Source organism: Channa argus, chromosome 3, assembly GCF_033026475.1.
Source record: "Channa argus isolate prfri chromosome 3, Channa argus male v1.0, whole genome shotgun sequence".
Taxonomy (NCBI): Eukaryota; Metazoa; Chordata; class Actinopteri; order Anabantiformes; family Channidae; genus Channa; species Channa argus.
The window spans coordinates 630,495-643,316 of NC_090199.1; the positions used below are offsets into that span (position 1 = coordinate 630,495).

Consider the following 12,822-nt stretch of genomic DNA (forward strand, 5'->3'; position numbering starts at 1 on the left):
GACACTTTTCTGAAGTTGAATTCTTTCTGGTGTTAATCTGTTCACATTAGGTTTGAGTTTCTGTTAATCTTGTGTGTTAATGTTTTTACCATGCAGTCATTGTTTGTTCCTAAGAAACATGTTTTTCATCTCTTTGACATTAATTCACAGTAATTTGCATTACTGTTGTTTTATTTGAGGTTATCAATTCTATTTACTCTATACATTTATTATCTGTTAATATTATCTGCTGTGAATTTGTCATTGTATTGATTTAAAATTTCATTTACTCTGACACAGTGTTGTTATCCAAAACTTACCACTAAGCAGTACTACATTAAAATACATTATCATACAGTATCCAAAGCCCCAAACACCACCAGATCTCGAAGCATCAGTAGAAAGTTAGAAACCTACCGTCACAAAAACGAGAAGGAAACTGCGTCTTTTTTTAATCAGAAACTCCCCAGAAAAACACGAGCAGATTTTTCATCCTGAAACTCTGAGCAAACCAACAGTGAACTGTCAGATGATGTGGAGACGAGAAGCAGAAGCTCCACGCTGCTCTGCCACCTTCTTCACGTCTCCCCCCTCCCTCTGGATCTCTGTGTTAACACTTTCCCTCCTCCACAGAACAAAGAAACAAACCTGCTTCACAGCTCATTGTGTAAAAGACACAATCGGCCTCATGCTGCAAAATTTTCAGCTTCTTTGTCAGGAGGCAGATTCAACAAACCGAGTTCTATAAACTGCTCATGTCAGTCTGGTGAGTGTCAGCAAACAATGACATCACAAAGTAAAGGCCCTGGGTAACTCATGGAGACATTAGAAATACATCTACATGCTTCCTTTCTTTTTGCACGTGGTTGTTGTCCACTTGTTGTGACGTTCACTTCCTTATTAAGACTGTGAAGTAAAACAAACTGTGTGCAGGTTCACTTCCACTAAATTACCCATCAGCCACCTCTCTGTGTGTCATTGGTCCTGGGTCAGACTGAGGGGGAGCTGGTGGATCCCAGTGTTCACACACACCTTCTATTTTATGAAATATAAATGTTTGACAGAAGGATGAAGAGCAACAATGTCTGGTCATCATCATCACCATGGAAACGTCCCACTGACACAGTTTGATTCTTTCACGTCACACAGCAATAGCTTTTCTGTCAGACTGACTTTTAAAATGAGTGATGACAAAGTTACAACAATAAAAGTCCTGTTCATGTCCAAACACAAAACAGCTGTGGACGTGTCCTCATTACACATTTGAAAAGCATAAAGAGTTCTCCACTTCTGCGACATGGACACTGTAGGACAGTTTTAGGAATGTGAACTGAACAACTGTTGACGTGGCTTCATGTGAAATAACCTGTAACCTGAGTCGGTTCCTCGTGGTTTTAGGTGAAACCTGCTTCACCTCAATTCAGTCTGAGGACAGAGTCACACAGATCTGGTCTGAGGATCGGACACACTGCAGTGCCCCCTCAGGGTTAATGAACTAATGCAGCAGCTCATAACAGTAGTGTTACTACTACTATTACTACTACTACTACCCCCACAGTACCATTAACCTGTAAAATTACTACAGTTTTACTCGTTACAAAAACTCTGAGCTTCACATCACTGCAGATAATCTACATTATCACAACATTACTACTAGTAAAGTACAACTTTACACAGCTCACACTGCAGCATTAACACACGACCTCATCACCACGTTACTACAGCATGTCCACCAATAAAAAGTCCAACCTTCCTACAAGTGTAGTAAAACCAGTATCACATGATCACACAGTCAAAACATAACGAAGTCTTCACTTGTGGTTTCACCTACAGGTGAACGTCCTCACCCTTGTAACACTTCTCCATCTGATGTCACGACTCAAACTTGGACTTTAACTGACAAAAATTATATCCACATTACTACAGTAGTAGCACATGAACACAACAGTATTACTACAGTCCTGCACCAGCAGCTCCCTGAGTTCAGTAACAGCAGCATCACAGAGCTTCGTCTCCTCCGCAGCTGGACCCTGTCATCTTATTGAAAATGTCTTTAAATTGTGGACGTCTTCTCAGAGCCCGTACTCACCTCCTGACACGGCGGCAGCAGCAGAAGAGAGTGCGTTGAGGAAGGAGAGCTGTGTCCGATAACTGCTCTAAATTTAACAGAAACAGACATTGTTCTAAACATGGACGCAAAGCTGCTTATGTGCTGCTTATCGTCCCTCTCCCAGCAGGCCATGGCCATACAAGGCCGTGCGGGGCCCGGGGCTGTCCAGCAGCTCCTCGTCCCCGCCGACACGTGGGGAGATAACGGCTAACGGCAGCCTGGTGACGCTGACGGGCCACAACAGGCAGGAATGCTGGATGAAAAAAGCACACACATGACATCTGTGCAACCTTCAGAGCAGATTTTCCAGGCTGAGGTTACATCCACAGAACCAGCAAAGTAACCAGGGAACTCACATCTCACGTGGCCAGCTGTGGCGCAGGAGGTAGAGTGGTCGTCCACCAATCACCCCCTCCGGTTGCTGGTTCGATACCTCCTCCGGTCACATGGCAAAGTGTCCTTGAGCAAGACACTGAACCCCAACTTAGTTGCTCCCGGTGAGTGTTGACCAGCTGCATAGCAGCTCCCCCACTGGTTTATGAGTGTGAGTGTGAATTGGTGAATAAGAAGCAGTGTAAAGGACTTTCTGATGACAGCAACTGACCCTGTAGTCCGTGGATGTCCGTGGATCTTTACCAGCTACAGCCGCCCCCATGACTGGATTTAGAAATGAGAAACCAAATCACAAACTCTGCGGAGCTGAGGCCGTCCTCCTTTAAAAACCTTCTGTGGCGTGTTTGTGAGCAGGTTTACACAACCCACAGACAAACTTTAACCACTTGTGCACGTCCTGGTGACTTCGTGAATCGACAATTAAGCATCTAATTCCTTCTCAGAACACAATGACTTGTCTCTGCTCATGTTCAGCGTCTTTGTAATGTTGACATTACAGTGACCACAGAAGAATACAGGAACTTCTGTGTAAGAACCAAGATGTCAGCGTGTTCGGACTCTCTACTCTTTTCTCACTGTATAACACACTGTTTATATCACACTTTATCTAGTTCATTTGCTCATATTTTATATGAGCTATTCGTTACCCATTGTCTTTTAGGGGTCTCAAAAGCTGCGAACACCATTTGGTTGTTTGTCCGACAGAAGGACAAAACCTCTGTGAGTTGATCAGTTAGTGTTATCATGTGGAAGGAGTGGTTGCAGCAGGTGAAGACATTTACTGAAGCTGCCATTATTTCTATCTGCCTCTGAAGAGAAGGGACCTGTGTATCTGTTTTACAAAACCAGTGTGCGTTGTCTTTCCTCACCCCACACTCATCTAACACACCTGATCCATGTTATTATCAGTGGGCTTGGAACTAGTTGGGTAGGGACACAGGGAAAACAATCAGGACAGGGGGACCCTGAGGACCAGGGTGTGGAGCCATTAGATTAAAGGACAGTTTCACTTTTCACTTTCTTTTTAAAACATCAGTCACATGGGCTCATTTCCTGAACAGGAATAGAACAGAATAGAATAGAATATAGTAGAATAGAGTATAGTAGAGTAGATTATAATATATAATTATAATATAATATTATAGTATAATAGGTTTTATTCTCATCGCACATAAAAAGTACAACAAAACTGTGGGTGCTCTTCTCAAAACAACTATGCACTAAAATATAATACAATAATCAATAAACAGGTTTAAAAAGAAAAAAAGAAGAAATCAAATTGCACCTTAGAGTCGTCCACACAGTGATCACAGTAGTAATTACGGTGTATGAATTCTATATATTCATTGACCTTAAATGTCGTGCAGATGCCAACAGGTCAAACAAGTGGTGCACAGGATGTGAAGGATCTCCTGTTGGCCTTGATTTTACTAAGGCACCGAGAGCTGGATATATCCATCAGGGAGGGCAGAGGGCAGCCCATGATTTTTAACACCCTCTGCACAGTTTTCTTGTCCTCAGCTGTAGACCCAGTGTGTTCTCCACAGAGGTGTGATAAAAAGCCAGCTGCAGCTTCTTGTCCAGTTATTTTCCTGAGGACCTGCTGCTGAGCTTTCTTCACTGAGGCCTTGATGTGGGGAGACCAGAGGAGGTCATCCAAAATGTGGGTCACGTATCAACACGTTCCCTGTTGATAAAGAGTGGGGCCTGGTCTTTGTCTCCTGAAGTCCATAATTAGTTCTTTGCTTTTATGGACATTCAGTGTCAGATTGTCCCGTGAACAAAACACGGACAGGTTCTCCACCTCAGCCCTGTATGCCGTCTCATCTCCACCAGAGATGAGCCCAACCACTGTTGCGTAGGAAGGAGTGCAGACATAGGTACACACAGCATACAGCAGGGGGCTCAGCACACAACCCAGAGGAGAACCAGTGCTCAGTGTGAGCGTGGTGGAAAGGTAGGAGCCGAATCTGACAGACTGTGGTCTGTTTGTTAAGAAATTTTTAATCCAGGTGCAGGTGGGGGAAGGAACCTGCAGGCTAGAAACACACACACACACTGTCTCACTCACACAAACACACACACACACACACTCTCTCTCACACAAACAAGCACACACTCACACACACCCTTGCAGGAATGTTCACAGTGATAATCAGTGAGCACAGATAAACTCTCTGACAGCAGCAGCTTCTGAGATGGGGAAATTTATCTTTCCTCATGTTCCATGTTCCATGTTCCATGTTCCATGCGACTGTGGCGCAGGAAGGTAGAGCAGTTGTCCACCAATCTCACAGTGGTTCAATCCCCGGCTCCTCCAGTCACATGTCAAAGTGTCCTTGAAACACTGAGCCCCAAACTTAGTTGCTCCTGGTGAGTGTTGGCCAGCTGCATAGCAGCTCCCCCATCGGTGTGTGTGTTATTGTGAGTGTGAATGGGTGAATAAGAAGCAGTGTAAAGTGCTTTGATTGCCAATAGGTATAAAAGTGCAGAACATTTATTATTACCATGCTCAAAATGTAGTATTACTGCAGTAGTCCTAATGTTGTTGTATGTATATTTGTGTTAGAATGCTGTTTTGAAGTTTAATCTTTATGCTTCACTTTTTCATCTCTGTTTATTCACGGGATAAACTGACTGTGGGTGTCAGTGTGTTGTTGTTGTCGCCACCTTGTGGTGGAGTGTGTTACTGACTCAGCTCTGCATTTGTCAATTCACTGTGTGTGATCGATGAATTTCACACATGTAATTAGTGGTTTTCACGTTTTAAAAACTCCTTTGTGTGTTGATATGACTGTAATTGGACACCTTTCTGACGTCATGATCCTGGCCTCCAGGTTGGTCGTCGCCACCAGTTCTCCTCCTGTTCCTGTGTCCGGGTCGGCCAATGCTCAGCCTGCTCTTGTTCCTGTTCATGTCTCCAGGTCGGTCGACGCCTGGCCTGGTTTTGCTCCCGCTTCCGCACTGGTCGATGCCAGGTCCGGTTCTGACTCTGTTCCTGTTCCTGGATCTGGGTCGGCTGACATTTGGCCTGTCGTTATCAAGCTGGCCAACAGTTTTCCTGGTCCCGAGCTAGTTGCCAAACCTCTTCCAGAAGCGGCCAACCCCTGTTCAGTCCCTGTTCCTGGGTCAGCCGATATCCCCTCAGTTCTAGCAACCGATCCTCCATTGGTCGGTTCCAGCTGCCCTGCCAGGCCCCTGGAGGGCTTCTGCCATATACACCGGCCTCCCGAGGGCTTTATCACCAATCACCAGGTCTGTCTCCACCCATGGTCTGGCCTGAATGTTTCACATTTTGGTTCAATATTTCTGTTACCTGCAGTGTTTTTTGTGTCTTCTTCTCAGGAGTGAATTTATGTTAGTCCTTAGTTTTTGCAATTCATAAACATTAGTTTACTTTTATTAGTTTACTCCTTCTCGCTGTCTCTTCACTTGGGTCCGTCCTTATACACAACGTGACATTATGTTCTTTTGGTGGATGAGTTATGTTATGACCCGAGTCATTACGTGTGTTATTGTTATGTTGTCTTTTTCTCCTCCTCCTGTGTTTTTGTTTGGGTGTGTTTTTATGTGGGTGTGTCTGAGGGCGTGGGGTTGAGCCACAGGTGGTCAGCACGGATTGGTTCATTCAAACTCATTGTCGCCACCTGATTGGATAGGATGGAGCGTCCTTCTCCATTTATACCAAGATGACAGCAGCCCAGCGGCCCGACCTCTGCTGCTCCCAACCAATCCAGCATTCTGTGAACGCCGCACTTTGTTTTTGTAATTTGGATATTTCTGTAAAAATTGTAAATATAATTCACTGGCGCACATCATGTGTCTAGGTTCCCATAGACCAGGGGCATAACATGATTTGGGGGCTCATCCGTCCTAATTTAAGTCACTTCGTTTCATTTTTGGCTCGGTAGTTTTTTTGTCTGTTTGGAATTTTTTTCTTTTGTGGTTGTGGCAGCATGGAGTTTAAATTGGAGGAGTTCACAACTAACCCGACTAGAGACAAGTTGGACAGATGTCGGAAAGCTGATTTGGCTCTAATAGCTGATTTTTCTTTATGTGCGTGTGCCTTTAAATGCTAAAAAAGAGGAACTGAAACAGCTCCTCATAGCAAAGCTCATGGAAAGGGGATTTTTGTTAAGCCGATGCCCTTTGGGGAAGTTGTGCTGGGTGACTTAGCTGGTGCTCCTGCCCCGCTCCAAGACCTGCCACTTCATCCTGCTATGACCGTGGAGGAATTAAAATGAACCCTGCGGATAAGGGAGGTGGAGGTGAGAAACCGGGAGGTGGAGGTGGAGGTTGATGCTGTTAAAGCTGAAGGCTCTGGAGACAGAGCGGGGAGCCGCTGTACCTGCCAGTCCTGCACCTCTGTCCCCCTCATCTGGCCGTGAAGACGGATTTGACGTGAGTAGGCAGATCGCACTGGTTCCACCGTTTAGAGAATCAGAGGTTGATTCATATCTCAATGCATTTGAACGTATAGCGGCTACGTTAAAGTGGCCAAAGACTGTGTGGCCTCTGCTGCTTCAGTGTAAATCTGTGGGCAAAGCCCAGGAAGTATGTACTACTTTGTCTATTGAAGACAGTTTAGACTATGACAAAGTAAAAGCTACTGTTCTACGTGCATATTAACTGGTTACAGTCCTACAGACAGAGATTTACAAAATGTGAAAAAACTTCCACACAGACATACGTAGAGTTTGTGTTCTGTTTGACAAATGGTGTCAGGTTAGTGAGGTTACAACCTTGGATGATCTGCGTGAACTCATTTTGTTAGAAGAGTTTAAAAATCGGCTACCTGACAAAATTGTGGTTTATCTAAATGAACAAAAGGTCACTTCTCTTTCTGCGCTGCTGTCTTAGCAGACGAGTTTGCGTTAACCCATAAAAATGTTTTCACTTCCCCAGTTCGTCGTGATTTGGTCTCTTCGGAAAGAAAAAGAAAATCTCCGACAAGCGTTCATCGTTCCCGCATAGATGCTTCTGAAACACGTGAGTGTTATTATTGTCATGAGCAGAGACACCTCATAGCTGTCTGTCGCATCCTAACAAGAAAAGAGTCCGGTGCAAAACAGTCCCTGATTCGTGGGGATGTGTTGCCCTTCTCATCTCAGTCTTACTGCGGGTCAGATATTTTGGCGTGGGGAGTGAAAATGTCAGTAATGCGTGCGCCTTTGCATTTTGTTCAGCTGTCTTCCGATTTCGTGAAGGGCACGTGTAAAATTGCTGTGCAGATCAGTTACCGATTGCACGAATAGATCTTATACTCGGAAATGATTTGGCGGGTGGAAAAGTTTTTCCATCTCTGGAAGTTACTGAAATTCCGAGCACTGATGTGTGTGAGTCTGATCCCGCTGCGCTAAACTCGCCCCCTGTGTTTCCCGTTTGCGCTGTAACCCGTGCGCAAGCACGAACGTTTGGAAACTTGGTGGATCTTAGTGACTCGTTCATGAGCACTTCTGATCCTACAAGTTTGTCATCAGCGTGTAAAAACTCTAATGAATCTGTTTGTATTGATTTACAGCCTGATGATAAGATGCTGTCTCTCTCAGTAGACAGAGATCAGTTAATTAGAGCGCAGCAATCGGATCCAACGTTATCTCACATGTGAAAAGTTTGTCTTTCTTGCTAGATGATGGTGTTCTAATGCGCCGCTGGTCTCCGAGCTTTGGTTCCACAAATGACTCCTCAGCCTTTTCGTCTCCAAGTTCTTAGTCTAGCACATGATCACAACATGTCCGGCCACTTAGGCATAAAAAAAAAGTGCGGAGCTCACAGAATGCTGGGTTGGTTGGGAGTGGCAGAGGTGGAGCAGCTGGGGCTGCTGTCATCTTGGTATAAATGGAGAAGGATGCTCCATCCTGTCCAATCAGGTGGCGACAATGAGTTTGAATGGACCAATCCGTGCCAACCACGAGTGGCTCAACCCCACCAGGCACCCTGTCTTTTGGTTGTTTAGGTAAGACACGGATGGTGTTAGAGTTTTTGGTTGTTGTTTTGGGCCTTGACACATGTGAAGCGAATAAAATAGCTACTTTTTACAACACTTGGTCTGGTTTTAATTGGGAATGGAAGCAGTCTTGGCGCACATCAGGTTATGTCTAGGTTCCCCTAGACCAGGGGCATAACAGTTACTATTTGTTCAGTGGTTGGTCCAAAAATGGATGATAGTTACAAATATCATGAATGTTATAGTTGAAAACTTAATTCATGAGGTATTTGTAGATTTGCAGTTGTCACCTACAGAGCTTTGTTGGAGGCCTTGACCACTGGCAGCAGCCTAAGAAGAGCCTCCTCTGAAGCAGAACATTTCTTCAGATAAAAAAACGTCCAGATCTTTATCTGGAGTCTGACCACTGAGCGAGAGACAGTTTTTCTGTGGAGAGACTTCCTGTACTCAGGTACTGTTGGAGTTCATTCAGACAATGGAAAAGGTTGATGCTTCTCTCTGGGGATGAATTCTCACAATTTATTTTCCTTAATGTATTGGACTGTTGGTCTGAGAAGGCTTTGTAGTTTTTCCTGATTGGTCTGCAGTGAAAGACCAAGAAGGAAGCGCAGGAACCAGGCCAAGTGTCCATTTGGACTTTGTAAGGCCTTGTTAATAGACATCCTGTGAATCTTCATAGATGATCTTCTGCTCAAAAGCAGCCAAAGGTTCAAAAACGACAGTTGGTGGAAAGAAATCACATTTTTGTTGTTGTTGATAAGTGACATTCTCACAAACAGCAGCCATAAACTCCTGAATGCTCAGATGGACAAAGCTGAACATCTTGTCTGTCTTCCTGCCACGTTCATCTTTAAAGATCTCTGTGAACACTCCTGAACACACAAGATTCACAGGATGTCCATTGACAAGGCCTTACAAAGTCCAAATGAACACCTGGACTTGTTCCTTCGCTTCCTCCTGGGTCTTTTGCTGCAGACCAATCAGGAAAAACTAAGGGACCTGCTGAAAAAGACAGACAATAACTCACAGACCAATCAGGAAACTATCCAGTACATCAAGAAAAAAATCTGAGAATTTGTCCCCAGAGAGAAGCATCAACCCGTTCCACTGTCTGAATGAACTGAATGATCGTGAGATCAGGACGTGTCTCCACAGATAAACTGTCTCCTGCTCAGTGGTCACCTCTGGTCTTCATCTTACTGTCATCAGAAAAAGATCTGGACGTGTTTGACCTGAAGAAATACTCTGCTACAGAGGAGGCTCTTATGAGGCTGCTGCCAGTGGTCAAGGCCTCCAACAAAGCTCTGTAGGTGCACAGATAAGTTATAAATGCATCACATGTATGGAGTTGATGTCATAATCAGTTGATATGAAAACTGTAATAAATTATGATTATACAGAAATAAGTGTTCGGTTTTTGTCCAGTGGAGTCATTAAAGCTGTGTGTGACTGCAAATGTACTGCAACTATACTTTGTTTTTTAATGTTAAAATGTGTATGTGTTTCTGTGACAGATTCACCTTGTGGTCGTGAGCTGCTGTCAGACAAACTCTGCACCAGGTCGTTCCTGTTGATCCTCTCTAAAACCTTCCTGGTCACCTCCACAGCCACAGGAAGTCTGTATGTCTGCACCATCAGATCCACCGTGTCCCACCTGGTAGTCGTCTGCAGTTGGCCCTTTTTGATGGTAAGGAAGCCCAGGAGGATGTCTGACTGCTGCAGGAACCATTTGAATGTATTGAATTACTCATCTCCTAAGTCCTCCAGAGTGTTTAACAGCTCCTCTGGTGTCATCACAGCTCCTTGATACAATCACAGCATATTGTTAGCACTTGTCATTAATTTGTGAAGCCTTTGAAATGTTTTCTAGGGAACCCAATTAAACAAAAAAAGACACAAATTTCATTCTTTCTCTCATTGTGGAAAGTTACCAATTGTTTGTCTATGGGAAGAAGTAACTATTTTGACCCCCCCCCCCCCACCTGCAGGAGTGACTCCAAGTAACATTTCAAGGAACCTGTTTAGGGATTTTAGCCTATTTCTCGATGCAAAGCATCTTCAACTTGTTGGGTGGTTTTCTTACATCTGGTGTAGAATTTGCTTGCAATGTCAAGCTGTCTTCTTTCCAAGGCATCAAAGTAGGTCCAAAGGACAATGCAGAGTCATCAAAAAGTGTAACACTTTACTTTGATCAAATCTATCCAAAGATCTTTCTAGCGACAGTCTTCTGATTCATCCAGGTGGTGAACAAACCTAGAGGCAGCTTCCTCCTGCAGCTCTGCCATGTTCACCATTGTTGTTCACTGGACTCATGAATCATCAGCCACTTAACAGAGGCTGTATATTTTCCTAAATGTTACCCTAAGGTTTCTTGTGACCTCATGGATTATTCAACATATCGTTCTTGGTTTACACGAGCTGCCTGATAGGTGTCTGAGTCCAAACTGAAATCTCCTTTGTTGGAGCCACTGAAGTCTCAGGCATCCTGGACATATTTCTTCTCCAGTCTGTGGAAAAGTAGGCTACAGGAGGTGGTTAAAGGTGGTTCTACATACTTGTGTTGTCTAGATTGACCTTTAATAATGAAGACTCAAATTTATCTTATTTGAAAAAAGGTCCTCCTGGACCCACACCTCTTTGTCAGACTTTTGCTTGAAACAAGTCTAGTGAATTCCAGAGCTTCACCCAAATGGGATACAATGGGATAATTTTCCTTATGAATGAACAAGTGTATTTTCCATTGTCTCGTTTGTCTGTCAATTCCTTAGAAAAATTACATTAAAACCATGTTGATGCAAAGAGAAAAGAAATCTAGGGTTCACAAACTTTCAATAGGTGTGTTTGTGTATATGACTAAGTTCGGAAATAGAGTGTTGGAGCATGAGGCCCAACTTATGAAACAAACCACTTCCTCTAAACAGCTGTGACAGGACGTGTATTTCATGAGCTGATTTCATAGTACATTTGGCCATTTTTGCGTTCGGGCTACAGCAATAAGATGACAGGAGGAGAGAGAGCCAACAAAGGACTTTAATCACACTCAGGATACTGAGGTTTAATATCAGCATCTTAACCCTTAGGTGATGCTGAAAGACACTAATGTTTACATACAGGTTGTGTATTAGTGTGTTAATGGTAACAGTGTCTCGCTACCTTCTCTGATGTCCATCCTCATTTTATAAAAGGTTTTTTAAAAGTAGCAATTTTTCCCTGAATTGTATTTTAAGCTTAAAACTGCACAAATGACAACATCTTTCTATCGTTACCTGTCACCTGCCGTCCTGTTGATGTGTCTGACTGTCCTATAAAACCTTCTTCCAGACCTGAGAGTCTCTCACTGCCATCTGACAAACCATATCCAAAAGTTAATATAAGCTTTTTTTTTTCTCTCTTCGCTGCTGTCCCAAAAAGTTTCACCTGATGAAGAACCAAGGTGACTGTAGTTGTCTGTCCAGTCTCTCCCATCTCGGCTGCTGAAGCTTATGACTCCTTCAGACGATTCAGAAGAGTCTCTGTGGCCTCTCTAACTACTGTCCTGCTTATGCAGTCATTCAGTTTTTGAGGACGACCTGCTGTAGGCAGATTTTTCACCTTGATGAGAAGAGTTGTGTTTTGTAAAAACCAAATTAAATCAATTATGTCCAGACATTTGAATGCAACAGTTTGACCTGTTAACTTTATCCAGCTCGAGCATCCCAGAAACAATCAGCAGTTCATTCTGTTAATTAACAAAAGCGAAAAATGTATTAAACACTCACATAGAAACAGAATCCATCATTTCCACTCCCTGAAGTCCTGGTGATTTGTCTGCAGACTGAGACAGAGTTTAACGTGTTTCGTCTTTATGGGCAGGAGTGAAAAGTATAATATTTCTTCAGAGGTGTGATGGTTTGGCAAAAACAGACACTGTGTTGTGTCATTAAACCCACAAAATGTGATTGACACCACTGCTCTCTGTTGATTTTCTTACGTCAGCATTTGTCCTGTGAAGTTTCCCAATTCCTGTTACAGAAAATATACTAAAGACAAAAACCAAAACACATATTTGCCGTGTTTGTGTTAATCGTATTTGTTAAACTTCTCTTTCATTTCATTTGAGTAAACTGTTGTAGTTTTCCACCTAAATCAAAGTTAGAACTCGTGTAAAAGTGTTATCGGAATGTTAGACTTTCATGGACTGGTGGTCCAGTAAAACTAGGAATAAATACTGAATTATAATCTTCATAATCTGTGTATGTTTTCATCTCATTCTTTTGGACGTCTCCTGCATACTAATAGTAATTATTCCCCCACAGCCACAAATTCACTATAACTTTCTTGAGAATCTGGTATTTCCTCTGTTCTTGTGAAGGGGGACCCAGCTGTATCTGTTAGGTGGAGCATGGACACTGTA

At 43.4% G+C, this 12,822-nt stretch overlaps 1 protein-coding gene and 2 long non-coding RNA genes across 12 annotated transcripts in view; 1 reads left to right on the plus strand and 2 right to left on the minus strand.

Moving 5' to 3' along the window:
- The window catches only part of LOC137123360 (sodium/calcium exchanger 1-like), a 25,638-nt gene extending 15,561 nt beyond the window's left edge, over positions 1 to 10,077 (minus strand). For 6 of the 9 annotated variants that reach the window (XM_067496967.1, XM_067496964.1, XM_067496963.1 and 3 more), the window contains exon 1: positions 9,950 to 10,077. In XM_067496967.1, the coding sequence (XP_067353068.1) occupies positions 9,950 to 10,064 (115 nt within the window). In that variant the 5' untranslated portion in view covers positions 10,065 to 10,077. Of the gene's footprint in view, positions 1 to 396; positions 534 to 1,826; positions 1,930 to 2,068; positions 2,225 to 9,949 lie in introns of those variants that run through there. The other 3 variants (XM_067496968.1, XM_067496966.1, XM_067496969.1) reach the window with 3 other exon arrangements.
- LOC137123403 (uncharacterized) lies at positions 6,176 to 12,775 on the plus strand. The gene is made up of 4 exons (XR_010913840.1): positions 6,176 to 6,883; positions 7,388 to 7,471; positions 9,944 to 10,116; positions 11,841 to 12,775. It is a non-coding gene; the product is annotated as an uncharacterized lncRNA (long non-coding RNA).
- Positions 10,106 to 12,294, minus strand: LOC137123404 (uncharacterized). Of its 2 annotated transcripts, XR_010913842.1 has the most exons (4): positions 12,188 to 12,294; positions 11,847 to 12,020; positions 11,696 to 11,773; positions 10,106 to 10,231 (listed from the first exon to the last, which is right to left on the minus strand). It is a non-coding gene; the product is annotated as an uncharacterized lncRNA (long non-coding RNA). The 2 variants fall into 2 exon arrangements; XR_010913841.1 differs by lacking the exon at positions 11,696 to 11,773 and having other exon boundaries at positions 10,113 to 10,231.
- Positions 12,776 to 12,822: the final 47 nt, after the last annotated feature.